The 12,710-nt window shown below is 41.3% G+C and overlaps 1 protein-coding gene across 1 annotated transcript; it reads left to right on the top strand.

The window, feature by feature from the left end:
* Positions 1 to 1,788: 1,788 nt before the first annotated feature.
* On the top strand, positions 1,789 to 8,159 carry DNAAF10 (dynein axonemal assembly factor 10). The gene is made up of 6 exons (XM_085308445.1): positions 1,789 to 1,871; positions 2,313 to 2,414; positions 4,101 to 4,216; positions 4,598 to 4,732; positions 6,152 to 6,249; positions 7,253 to 8,159. The coding sequence occupies exons 2-6, from the start codon at positions 2,363 to 2,365 to the stop codon at positions 7,458 to 7,460; spliced, it is 609 nt and encodes a 202-aa protein (XP_085164571.1). The 5' UTR covers positions 1,789 to 1,871; positions 2,313 to 2,362; the 3' UTR covers positions 7,461 to 8,159.
* Positions 8,160 to 12,710: the final 4,551 nt, after the last annotated feature.

The following is a 12,710-nucleotide window of genomic DNA, read 5'->3' as shown; positions in this document are numbered from 1 at the left end:
GCCGTTGCCGTCGCTATGGCGACGCGCGGCGGCCGTTGCTGTGGCTGTGGCGGCGCGCGGCGCCTTCCTCGGCGCGGAAGCGGTGCGCGGGCAGAGCCGCGCTCCGCCGCGCTGCCCCGGCCCTCGGCTCGCCGCCTCTCGGGGCACGCGAGGAGCTCGGCTTTCTCCGTCAGCACCGGAGGCGCATGAACTCCCGCTTGTTACGCGCTGACGGGAAAAATCTCTTAATTATCCCTTACTCCGCGTGCTAGCCGCGCCCGGGGCAGAGCGGTGGTTCCCTCTGCGGTACGTTTGCCAATCGGTAGAGACAGCGGAGCTGTCGGCCTTCGCGCGCCGCGAGCAAGCCGGGGTGAGAGCCCTCGTGCGAGGGCCGCGAGGCCGCCCCGCCCGGGGCGGGAAGTGTTCCGGTTGCGTTTTGCGCTGAGTATCCCGCGACAGGAGCGCTGAAACCTGCCGCCGGCGGGCTTTCGGGAGTCTGCTTCCGCAGTCTGCGGTCCGTTAGTTCYGTGTGCTGACCCAAAGTGTTTCTTTTTCTTTCTTTCATTCATTTTTTTTAAGATTGAAAAGGCGAAGCCTTTAAAATGCGGGACTTTCGGTGCTACCTCGCTGCAGCAAAGATACTTAGCTACAGGAGATTTTGGTGGAAGCCTTAATATATGGTAAGACTACGTTTTCTGTCGAAGCTTTTCCATTCGATGTTATATGTGCTGCGTTTGAACGAACGCCTCTGCATTTGGCTCACTGTCCTCGTAGAAAACGCTATCTGTGTGGCATTAATGGGGCCCAGTGCTTACTGGCTCACGTACTGGAACACACCTGCTTTTACCCAGTGTAAAAGAACACTGCACAATGGTTTAATCTGATACTGTTTCATTTACATTGTCTATTTGCAGCTGCAGAAATCTGTAAAAGCTCCTAAAGGAACTTCAGTTTCCTTTAGGGAAAAGGCTTTTTTTTCTTTTCTTTCCGTTCTTTCTTTTTTCTTTTTTTTTTTCTGTAGAAGAGGCTTTTGGATGGGTGTATGAGTAGGAATAAGAGATTGTTTTCAACATAAAATTCACAGCTGGATTGCTTAGATTTTGTTGTCTTGATATTTCAGTTTTTTTCAGGTCCTTGATTAATTTGTGTAGGTAAATTAAAGACACTTTTTTGACCCTAATTTTATTTCACTTGGTAAGGGACTGTTGATTCGATTTTGTTGGAATACCAACAATGACATGGGTTAGTTTTTGGTTGAAAGGGGATTAAAAATTCAAAATAAAACTAGGAAAGGCCCTCAGACATCAAGAAGCAGTGGGAAAGAACCTAAAAATCCACACTTGGGTGCAGCTTTTATTTGAACTGGAAGAGTAGTTGTCAGATGATGGGGAGGATGGATGGACAGGCTTATATCCTTACTGGGAGTAAATTAGTATTGGGAGTATTTTTGATCTGTGGTGTGATTGCTTTTGAGCCTAACACAAACACCGATTCTGGAGGGTTACTGTGGTGATCCCACATAYGGCTTGTCAAAAAGGGAAGTCTAGAACTGAACAAACACTTTCAGAGCAGTCCAGATTAATAGCCAAATAAGAAATAGAAGAAAAGTTCTAGGTTCTTAATGTTGATACCAATGTTTTGTTCTCAGTGTGAAACTGAGCTCTTATATGTTGTGCTTATACTGTGTTTCCTCTTGTTTTTATACCAATCCTGAGTATCAAGAAAAATACCGTATTATCTGTTCTTTTCTTTCTTGTCTAGGAATTTAGAAGCTCCTGAAATACCAGTGTATTCTGTGAAAGCTCATAAGGAAATCGTAAACAGTATAGATGGTGTAGGTGGCTTAGGAATTGGGGAAGGTGCACCAGAAATTGTGACTGGCAGTCGAGATGGTGAGTTAGTGTGCTCTAAAAGTCTTTTCAATTATTCCAAGAAAGTAGTCTGTAAGCTTTGATGGTGGGGAACAGTCTGCCAACTGAACTAGTTAAGTCTGCTGCAACTAGTTCTTCATATGCTGTCTCTTCAACCTTACTTGGGACGAAATTTCTGTAATTCTTTTAGAAGCAGTAGATTAGCAAGAGATAGTGATCTCACTGAGCATGGAACTGAAGAAATATAAAGCAGAATAAATACAAAAATGCCCTGCAGGGAAAGTGTATCCTCCATTTCTGTTTTATTTTTTCCAACCACTTAGTCTGGCTTTCTGGAGTTGAAAGAGATGCTATAGCGTTGTGAATGAGCAGGCTAAAGAGCAAAGGCTTTCAGTGGAAAGATGAAGGCAAAGTGACAGTTCATCCATAATACAAAATCCATTTGTATTTTGAATTTTACAGGAACTGTGAAGGTATGGGACCCAAGACAGAAAGATACTCCTGTTGCTAATATGGAACCCGTACAAGGAGAGAGCAAAAGAGACTGCTGGACGGTAGCGTTTGGTAACTAAATTATAACCTGATTATAACCATTTCTCTCTCTAATACTGCTGTCCTTTGACAGTCATCAAATTATTTCACAGTGTTATGGAATACTTATTTTGTATGGATATATCAGTAGCAGATTTTGCTCTTCACCATTATTACCACTGTGCATTTTAACATATTGTTTTTTCAAAAGAAGCAAGTTTTGCAATAGTTGAGTTTGGACTCATTTTCTTATCTTTTTTGGTCAATCATTTATTTCACTGGTAAGCTGTATAGGTTTTACTTCTGTGCCTTGGAGGATAAAATCAGCACTTTCAGCTGCGTTGTCCTGAAGAAGTGCAATTGTTGCAGCATACAGAAAACCAATGACTGTTGTAGCATAGTCCCATCTTTAATGCATTCAGGCATTAATATTAAGACAAAATCCTTGAAGCTAGGAGCTAATTAAAGAGAGCAGAGATGCTTGATGTGTGTCCAGCATTTTTCCTTTGACAAGAACAAGATGCTTGTGTGCTATACAAGCTGGAATTTCTGGATCAGCTCCATTTCTGCCTCCAGAGTCAGAGAGTAAGTTTTACACACTGTTGAGAAGTGCATGGATTATAATGACAAAGTTGATAGCAGAGAGATGACGTTCCTTGGCAAGAAGGTGCAAGTATAATGCTTGCTACTGTTGACATTTTCATCTTTCATTTTGATGAGTGACAGAAGAGTGGCCTCATGTGTTCTTTAATTTTCTTCTGAGTTACTGATGCTTGAGCCAAGACCAGGTTTATCCTGAACTACGTACTCTTTGTCTGAAAGCTAACTTATTTCAGATGCTGATGCGCTTCCTTGATCCTGTCAGCTGAGAGGCAGTTTCTGGAGACTGGCTTTTGTGTATGTCTAGTGATGGCCATGGTAATTCCCGGGGCCTCCCCACAAGTCTGTCTGCAGAAGACTCTTCTTATCTCAGGAACATCTCATGTTTGAGAGGCAGGTTAAGGACTCTGACTTGCTTTCTGCCATGCTCCTGTGGTCCTCTCTGCGGAGTGTGATTCACAACAGCCACGTTCTGCCCCCGACAGCTTGGTTTCATGAGCAGGTTCACGGAGCTTTGTGACAGTGAGTAGGGCTGTGCAAAGAGGCAGCTGTCCCTCTTGCTGGAACTGCCTTTGTCCTGTTCTAATGTGAAATTGCCAGTTTGGCCTAGCCCACAGGCTTCTGGGTCATGTTTGGTTTTGCATGTTCAGGCCAATACAATACTATGCAATGAATAGTTATTAATCATTTTAATTTTAGAAAATTAACTTTTTTGCTACTACAAATTAGAGCATTTCTGTTCCTTTATTCAGATGAAAGGTAGCTGCAGGTTACTTGAACTCATAGTAATGCAATGTTTGCCAGGCGTAGGAATTTATATTAGTGAACAAATTCAAGTATTTCTGGAGGATGCGTGCATCTAGATGACGTAGTCTTTGTAATTTCAGCAGTACTTGAGAAGGAATAAGGATTTTGTTCATGCTGTTTAAAGAAACAGACTGCCAGTTTTGAAGCTATATTTTCTATACTTTTCAGGTCTGAAAACCAACCCATTCATTAAATCTTAGTATTTCAATAGTAATGTTTTTCTTGACGTTGAAATTGCAGACCTAGGATTTCTGAAACTTACAGTCTAATGGGGGTTTTCTGTACTCTGATTAGTTCTTTCTCTGTGTCCAGGAAATGCTTACAATCAAGAGGAACGTGTTGTATGCGCTGGATACGACAATGGAGACATTAAATTGTTTGACTTAAAAACCATGTCACTACGATGGGAGACTAATATTAAGAATGGGGTAATGTATCATACTAGCATGTTTTCTTTCTAGCTTATGTGCAGAATGGAAAAAATAAAAGGATGCTTTGTCTACTGAAAATCTGCCCACAAGACTTCTCTTCTGAGATTGTGCCAAGGAATTGTTTTTTTGCAAGTTCAGCAAATTGTACCTCTGAAGTTCTTAAAATACCTCATGCTATCTGGACTCATCAGTAAACTGTTTTGGTGGATTCATGTTTTTAAGCAATCTTTTGGAATCTTGTTATTTCCAAGCTGGTGACGTTATTGTCGTAGTAATAGTGACCAATGTTTAGATTATATATTTACAAATCTGGAAAAAAATATTTGCTTTATCAGTGGCTGCATTTCAAGGTTGAATGTTGTTATTGTTGTATTTCAGGTTTGCAGTGTGGAGTTTGACAGGAAAGATGTAAATATGAACAAGCTAGTGGCTACGTCACTTGAGGGAAAGTTTCATGTTTTTGATATGAGAACTCAGCATCCAACCAAAGGTTTTGCTTCTGTTTCAGAAAAGGTATGAGGAGTCAGAGAATGTCTTGCCACGAGAGAAACTTTGAATATATGCTGCTAAAGTATCTGGAAATACTACAAGTTTAATACTGTTGTATATGATGTCTGATAGATGCCAGGTTACTGGGGCAAGAACCGTGTGGTGGCACGGCTGGTGTGGCCCCTGGTGCGAGCAGTGAAAGGGCTCCTCTGGCGCATCCCACTGCCAGCACTCAGCAAACCTTCCTTGCTTTTATAAACTGTTATTTGGGCTTCTCTGGTGTTTGGGTCCTGTTGCACTTCTGTGCACTCTATTGTGCCTCTCGCCTGGCAGTCGTGTTTATTGGAGGCGATATCAAATTGTGATGAGCACGCAGATTTGAATCTTAACTGTATCCCAGAATAAAGTTAACTCTCTGCAACTGCTTTCTTTTCTTGCTCTGACTAGACTTCATATGATTCATAGAAACCATTTTTTTTTCTTCACAACCAAGGAGTTCTTGATTGGGATATTGGGAATCAGTGCAAAAAGACTTAAGGAAGACTTAGTAGCCTGGAGGATGTTAAGTGTGGAGAATTTTGATAACTTTTTTTTTTTTTTTCCATCCATGACCGCTGTGTTGGTTAGTGCAAGTTCTTTATAAAGCAGCAGGTTTTTTCCATGAAAGAGATTTGCTGATGATTAGTGAAAAGGAAGTTTAAAGGTGAAGTTCTCCAGGACTGCCTAAATTAGAAAAAGCTCGATGTCGACATAGTATCTTTAAATTTCTATTTTCCACATCAAATCAAAATGTGAAAATTAAATTCTTATCATTCATTTGTTGCACTTAAACACTTCCTTTTGGACGTCTGTAGACATTAAATCAGGATAAGTGTGTRGGGGTTTTTCCTTAAGTCATTTCTGTTACTATGCGATTTTGCTCTGTGCCCTGGCTTGATTTATATTTGATTTGTTGATGTGTTTGTCGTGTTTGCATAGTTTTTGTAATACATTCCCTTCCAATAATGATTTTAAGATATAAACAGTGAAATTAATGTTGTGGTGACTGCATCACCTAAGAACCTGGCAATCCAAAGTTGCAGAGCAGTTCCAAATTTGCCTGTGTCTAACCTTGCTTGCATGGCCAGTCCTGATGAAGCTGAAGTATGTGTGTGGATTGACTCCATTGGGGCAGTGGTAGGCTTGGCAGGGCTGCTCTTTTGTCTCTGTGGAGGATGGGGTGCGCTGGAGGCCTGACCTGACCCCCCTGGGTGGGAAGTGGCCGCTCCTGCGGCAGCAGGCTGTGAGGCAGGAGGAAGGGAAGGTATCTGAGAATGGATGTTACAGGCTCCACCACCAGAAGGCTGGATTCTGTTCACACAAGTGATTGGAGTTTAAGATCCTGCATCCTTTCTCATGAAGCTAATTTGTAACTGACTTCCATACAATGCTGTTTTTCATTAGGCTCACAAATCTACCATGTGGCAGGTTCGTCACCTCCCACAGAACAGAGATATATTTATGACAAGTGGAGGAGCTGGGAGCCTTCATCTCTGGAAATAGTAAGTGATCACTCTCCATTTTACAGCAGGGGAAATAAGAAACCAGAACAACCATATATTGTTTTAAGAAAGAATCTCCATGAAAACARTGAGTGGGTCCTGCTTCCAAGCTCAGATTATCTAGTTAAAATTACTGTTTAGAAGCATAATAGAAAAGTGATTTCCGTATCAGTATTGGATATTGAGGTCTGAATTAATCCCTAAAAGAATGTGATTGATGACAGCACAGGTGAAATGTGCCCTTGTCACTTACCTTAATGTAATCGAAATCCAATTATATTCTCAGTTAACAGGCTGATAAATGGAAGAAAATGGATTTCTTAAAATTCTTCCATGGTAGCTGTTATGGCTGAGAAAAATATTGAAAGACAAGCCTATAATAATTTTTATCTTTACATCTTCTCAATTCCATGCCCAAATAATTTAATCATCATCATACAGTGAAATGGGTCACTATTACCCTTATGTTTCATAGGGATAGCTGAGATGCAATTTTCTTGCCTGTGTAAAAGTCAAACAGTTGAAAAATACAGAGGTATGGGAGAGTCAGGATTCAAAACTTCCTGCTTCATTGTATCTGCTATTCATAATGCTTTCATACTGAAGGGCTAATTCTGAACAAAGTGGGACATGTTCCAAAACCATTTCTCCGTGGCAGAGTGTGCTCAATCTAAGGACTGTACAAGAGCTGTGTACACCCTGCCCAATACGGCTGTGAGTGAGGTCCTTCAGGTCAGGCTGTCAGGTCTGGACTGTTTCTCTCTGCAAATCTCTCACCTCATTGGATTCTGTGAACAGTGGTGAAATGCAGTGATGAATTAAATATTCACTGAGAATGCATTGAGGATGTAGCTGGATATAATGATTTATTATTCTTAAGATACTTACTTGCCTTATCTTGAGAACAGAGGAAACCCTTCTCCTTGGTCTTTTGAAAATGAAAAGGATGATCATGTTTGTATAATTGAATTTAAAATGCATGTTTTACTTTTCTTATTGCCAGTGAATACCCTGCTCAGCGCTCAAAGAAGGATTCTGAAGGAGCAGAGATGGGGGTGGCAGGTTCCGTCACCCTCTTGCAGAATGTGACTTTGTCAACACAGCCGATTTCTAGCCTAGACTGGAGCCCTGACAAAAAGGGACTGTGTGTCTGTGGTGCGTTTGACCAAACAGTGAGGGTACTGATAGTTACCAAACTTAACAAAGTTTGATGGGAAACCTAGGATTTTCAATGAGAAAGCAATATAATTTGCAGTCTGTAAATATGGGAGGGAGAACCCTCCTGTTTCTAATTTAATTTCTCCCTTATTAAAACTGGATTAAAGAAATAAAAACCAGATCTTTCTATTGAAAGTTCAGAAACATGCCATTGGAGTTGTTTGACTGTGCTGCAATGACTTGAACAAGTGGCCTGGGCACAAAACTTATACCTTCTTGAAATGTGAATTTCCATTAAAGTGAAATGTGCCTTTGTTTTATCACAACCTGTAAGTACAGAAATTATTTTAAATTGTTTGTCTTCAGTTTAACCACAGTGCAAATATGTTCACCTTGTTAAATGGTTTGACTTTTTTGTCTAAATAGTATTGTCCATATGCATTTAGGCTATGGAAACTACTATATGATCCTTCATAGAAATTCCATGTGCTTATTTGATTGTATTAGTTAGAATGTTTGTTAAAGTGACTTGGATTCTTTAATACACTATAGAACCTATAATGAATACTGAAATATTCAGGTTTGATAGAGTAAACTTTTCTTGGAGATGGTGTTGAAATTAAACTATTAAGCATAATGCACTGGTTTATTGTTTTAGGTTCTTTTTGTAACAAACTTCTATGTTCTATTGTTTTTGTAWCTGTTTGTAACTTGGTATTCTACAAATAAAACTATGGGGAGTGTCGTTTTAATACGAACAAAGTATATTATTCAAACATCTAGAGATCTGCAGGAGGAATGTATGGGTTTGCAAGAATGGTTTGCAGTGCTTAGATAAAACTTTATCGTTTTACAGCAAAAGTTACTAGAATTTACCTCTGTCATGAACAATTTATATGGCAGTCAAAGTACTATCTTTTCTTTATCAGATTCGCTAGGGTTCTCTAAAACCTGATGAGATTGAGTAGTTTGTTACTATAGTTTTACCCAAAATTCTCTTTGAAATTCCCCTTAACTAATGTGTGTCTTTTCTGATTTAAACATAACTGGCTACAGCACACACTGGTTCTGGAAAGAGGAACTGGTATCTGACAAAGTCAGGTGAGTCACCTGTGCTGCATCAAGTCTGCTTTCCAGGGAGCACTCCTGAAAACCACACTGCTCTGCTGAGAGGGAGGCTGCTGGGCTGTGTGTCTGTACCGGTCCTGCCACCAACTGGCCGCCAAGCAAGATGCAGGAAGAAGAACAAACTGCCAAATGCTGCTGACAGTTAAGGTACGGGTAAGTGGCAAGTGAGGAAAGGAGTGTGGAAGCCAGAGACCATTCAAAGCGGAAAAGGAAACTGCATTGAAATGAGAGATGAGGAGCTGTGAGTGAAGGGTGACATTAGGGCCAAAATCAAGTAGGGGTTCGGGGATCCAGTTAAGGGGAAGTAGTGGAGACCAGGGCATTGGACAGGCAGTGAGAGAGATGGCAAATACACAGACTGTGAAGAATCCCCAAGATGTTGGGGAATAGCTCTGAAATTTGTTGCCAAAGCTACCTGTCTCTTCCTCTGTTTGCTGGGGAGCTGACAAGTACTCTAGTGCAACAAGTCATATGCTAGTGAATAAGGCAAGTTGAGTGGTCTGCCTGTGCTAATGGATCCAAACTGGAGGTTGCTAAAGTTTTACGCAATTACTGTTACTTGTAACAAGAAATTACAGTGTCCAGTTCCTAAGCCTAGAAACAACTTCCCCCCACACACATACACCAAATAACAGCTGGTGACAGAAGAGTGGTACTGGGCTTGCTAAATCACAGACTTAAAAAGGGAATGAGACTCAGATATGCTTGCACATTGTTAATCAGCCCTTTTGTCTATTACAGAAATTCAGCAGATTGTTTCAGGGCTCAAAAGTGTTTGTCTTCTTACCACGCCAGTGGTTGGCACAGGATGACTGTCTACAGTGATCAAACCAACAGATATTCTTGGAGATGACAGACCTTGGACTTGAAGTAACTTCTACTCATCTGACAAGATCCAAGCTAAATACAAGTGAGATGCAGTTGCCCTTTTAACTCCTTGGTATGTTAATTGATTAAACCTGCTGAGGAGAAAGGTGGTAGGCACCTGTGAGCAGAAAAGGGGTGCACGCTATTAGACTTCATTGAACTGAAAAATCATTAACCCCTGTGTAGGGGGAGAGGGGCCAGGAGGAAAATTGTAATAGATCATGAACCCTGAGTGTTGAAGTCTGTAGGTTTTAGTAAACCAGCGATACTCAGCTCTAGCTTTCAAATTTATGGTCTTTTACCCTTTGTTCAGCAAGTGCCAGCAGTGATAAAGTCACAGTAACTGTAACTGATAGTAATAACTGGGTATGTATCTGAAGCTATAAGGAAAATTTACTTCTGGTAAAGTAGCTCTTAAGTTTGACTTGTGTGAATCTGTCCTGCCATGAAGGAGATGCCTGGTCTGGGGGCTTGACAGTGGGACGTTGTCCTGGCACAGCTGGAGCCATGGTGGTGTCCGGGCCTCTGCAGAGAAAGGCCCCTGGTGCTGTGGGCACACAGTAAAGCTAAAGCCGAACCCAGAATTTTGAGATCCCTGAACAAGGGCTAGAGGTCTGCCTGTCTGCCAAAAATACACAGCACCTAACCTCTTTTGTGGCACAGGTGCACGTGCAGGTTTTTCTCTGGCTTGGCAAACAACTGGCAGGTTATGTAGCATGTTAGAGGTACACAGGCCCAGGAGTGCTCTTTCAAAGGATGTAGACTGTTTGGTAGCAGGTAAAGATTTATGAGATCCAGCTGTCTTCCTAAGACTTGACAGTTTGCTTGCAAGTGTAATATTTGGTGTTCAGTTTTTTTTGGACATAAATAATCCCAGCTGCTTGCACACGTAGCATAACCCTGAGATAATGTGTCCTTAAATTATTTTCAGTGTTGTCCCTGTCAGGATGCATCCTGGAGGGTGAGGAAATGGAGGAGCTACTGCTCTGCAATCTTGGCTGCAGATCTCTTTGAAAAGCTAGAGTCGTGGAGTTCAAAGAACCAATTCAGTTATTTTGAGTCTAAAATGCATTGTTAAAAGGTGACCTCCATTAGCTTTGCGTTGTAAATAAAATATACTTACTGAAAGCTATGCTAGGCAGTAGAAATCTGCAGAAATATGTTTTTCCTCTCTAATACTAAATATTCTGAGTCAAGCACAAAGTGAGGGAAGAAAAAGCTCAGTACAGATACCTGTGAGGAAGATAAAATAACTAAAGTACTGGACTGGGCTTTTGATGGTATTTTTGTGTATTTGGCCTGCAGCAACAATGTTCCTTCTTTATACAAGCAACTCCAGGGATATCCCCTAGTGAGCCTAGATGATGATGATACAAATTAGAGCAAGAACTAGTAAACAGCACTTCTTAAAGCACCACGAGCCTCTAACAGATGAGATTTGTGTTACCTCTGTCTGCGTTATTTTGGGGGTTCATTTTATTTGTTGTTTTGAGAATGAAGGAATGTGTTTCCCTTGTGAGCAACTAGTTTCATGAAAATTTGTGACAATTTGCATGGTAAGAGTTTGCAAAAACTAAGAGAGTTGGAGGAAAGCATAGGTGAATGGCAGTGCTGTTCTTGCTAAGGAAGGGTGAGTGGCTCTATCTGGGTACCTGAAAAATAAAAGATAGTTACTGGCTGGATAGAAGAGCTGTTGCTAGTGCCTGTGCTGTGCTGTAACTCCTGATTAGATTTCTGCTCCTCCTAAGCTAAACAAGAAACGTAAGCCTTGTGGTAGCCCAACCTGCTCTGTTTATAGTCTTTCCCCCTCTTACTGAAGACTGGCATCTTGCCTCTGCAGCCTGGCAGCTGTAGAAATAAAGCACGTTCTAAATAAAATCATAACGCATCAGAGATGAAATTCACAGGGCCAAATTCCTGGGGATGCAGCACCCACGCGCACTCTGGAAAACCTSTGCCTAGCCCAAGGGGAGGGAATGCAATGTGCTACCAAGTTTGATGGCACTGCTCCAAGCAAACACGTTTAATAAATATACCTACTTGGCAGCTATCTCTTGTTTCCTGTGTAAATCATCCCTATATGCTCATGAAAGAGCAGTGTCTCTTCATGGGCCTGACTGCAGCCAGGGTATAGGTATGTGTCATTCAGTTTTTACCAGGTGTGGCCTGGTCCCCAGCTGCGACAGATCAGGGCTGCTTCTTTTGTATCAGTGCAGTTACTTTGAGTTTCATTGTTTGTACAGGTCCCTAGAGATGGCAGGCCTCCAAGGCTCCTGTAAAGGGAGCCTATGTTTGGCTAGTATATAATTTCCATTACATGCATGTGTGTGTGTGCACACGCGCGCACACACACACGCACACACATACGCACACAAATTAAGGCTTAGCTATTAGATTGAATTTTACACAAAGGAAAGCAAGTGATAACTCTGTATGTGAAACAGCAATGCAGTGCACTGTTAAGGTAGGTGAAGCATCACTTATTGTCCCTACTTTTCTAATGTCCAGCTATGATACGTAAGGTATTCAAAGCCAAAATGAGCAACATGGGAACCATAAGACAGAAGAAAGGACTGAGGAAAAGATATAGTGTGCCAACTTTTGAGAACTTACCCTATGACAGCCCTTATGTGAACTTTCTTCATTTATAAATACTTTCTGCTTGTGCAATCCAATTGTGCAGTTCAGGAAAGTTATTTGCTGCCCAAAGGAGTTTATAATGAAAGTACATGAAGAGAGTTAACAAGTTACCAAATGAAATATAGTAAGTTAGTTTATTTTGGTGGCACAGCTAGTGGTAACAGCAAACATGCTACCTTGTTGGCTGAATGTTTGCAAGGAAGCAAAATAACACCAGTGCCAGCCACAGGGTTCAGAGGACAGGATTGTTGCTAGTGATTCATATAGAAACATGTTCTGATTTAGCAAAGGAATGACAGAAGAATGCAGGATTAGAAGAAAAATGTGAATGGGCCCAAACATGTGGCTACACAGACAGCAACTGCAACTCCAAATTTCAGGGCAGAATTGAAGCAGAGAATAAATGGAGAAATCTGTAAGGTGCAGAGCACGTAGTAACATTTGGACGTTCACAAGCACTTGCCTCTTCACATGCATACACCCACTGGTACTGTTTGTGTCATAGGACTGACTCATGGAAAATGAGGAATTGTGTGGGAAAAAAAAGGCGCCTGTCCTACAGCAATGATAACTTCAGAGAGAGCAGGTACATATTGCCAGTAAAGCAGTTTATCTTCCCTCAATTACTGCCATCAAATATATTCAATAGCAAATATGGATTATTTGGC

Source organism: Rhea americana, unplaced genomic scaffold, assembly GCF_003343005.1.
Source record: "Rhea americana isolate MKP2758 unplaced genomic scaffold, rheAme1 scaffold_276, whole genome shotgun sequence".
Classification (NCBI taxonomy): domain Eukaryota; kingdom Metazoa; phylum Chordata; class Aves; order Rheiformes; family Rheidae; genus Rhea; species Rhea americana.
The sequence above is the reverse complement of the archived record's forward strand: the minus strand, read 5'-3'. Positions and strand labels throughout refer to the sequence as shown.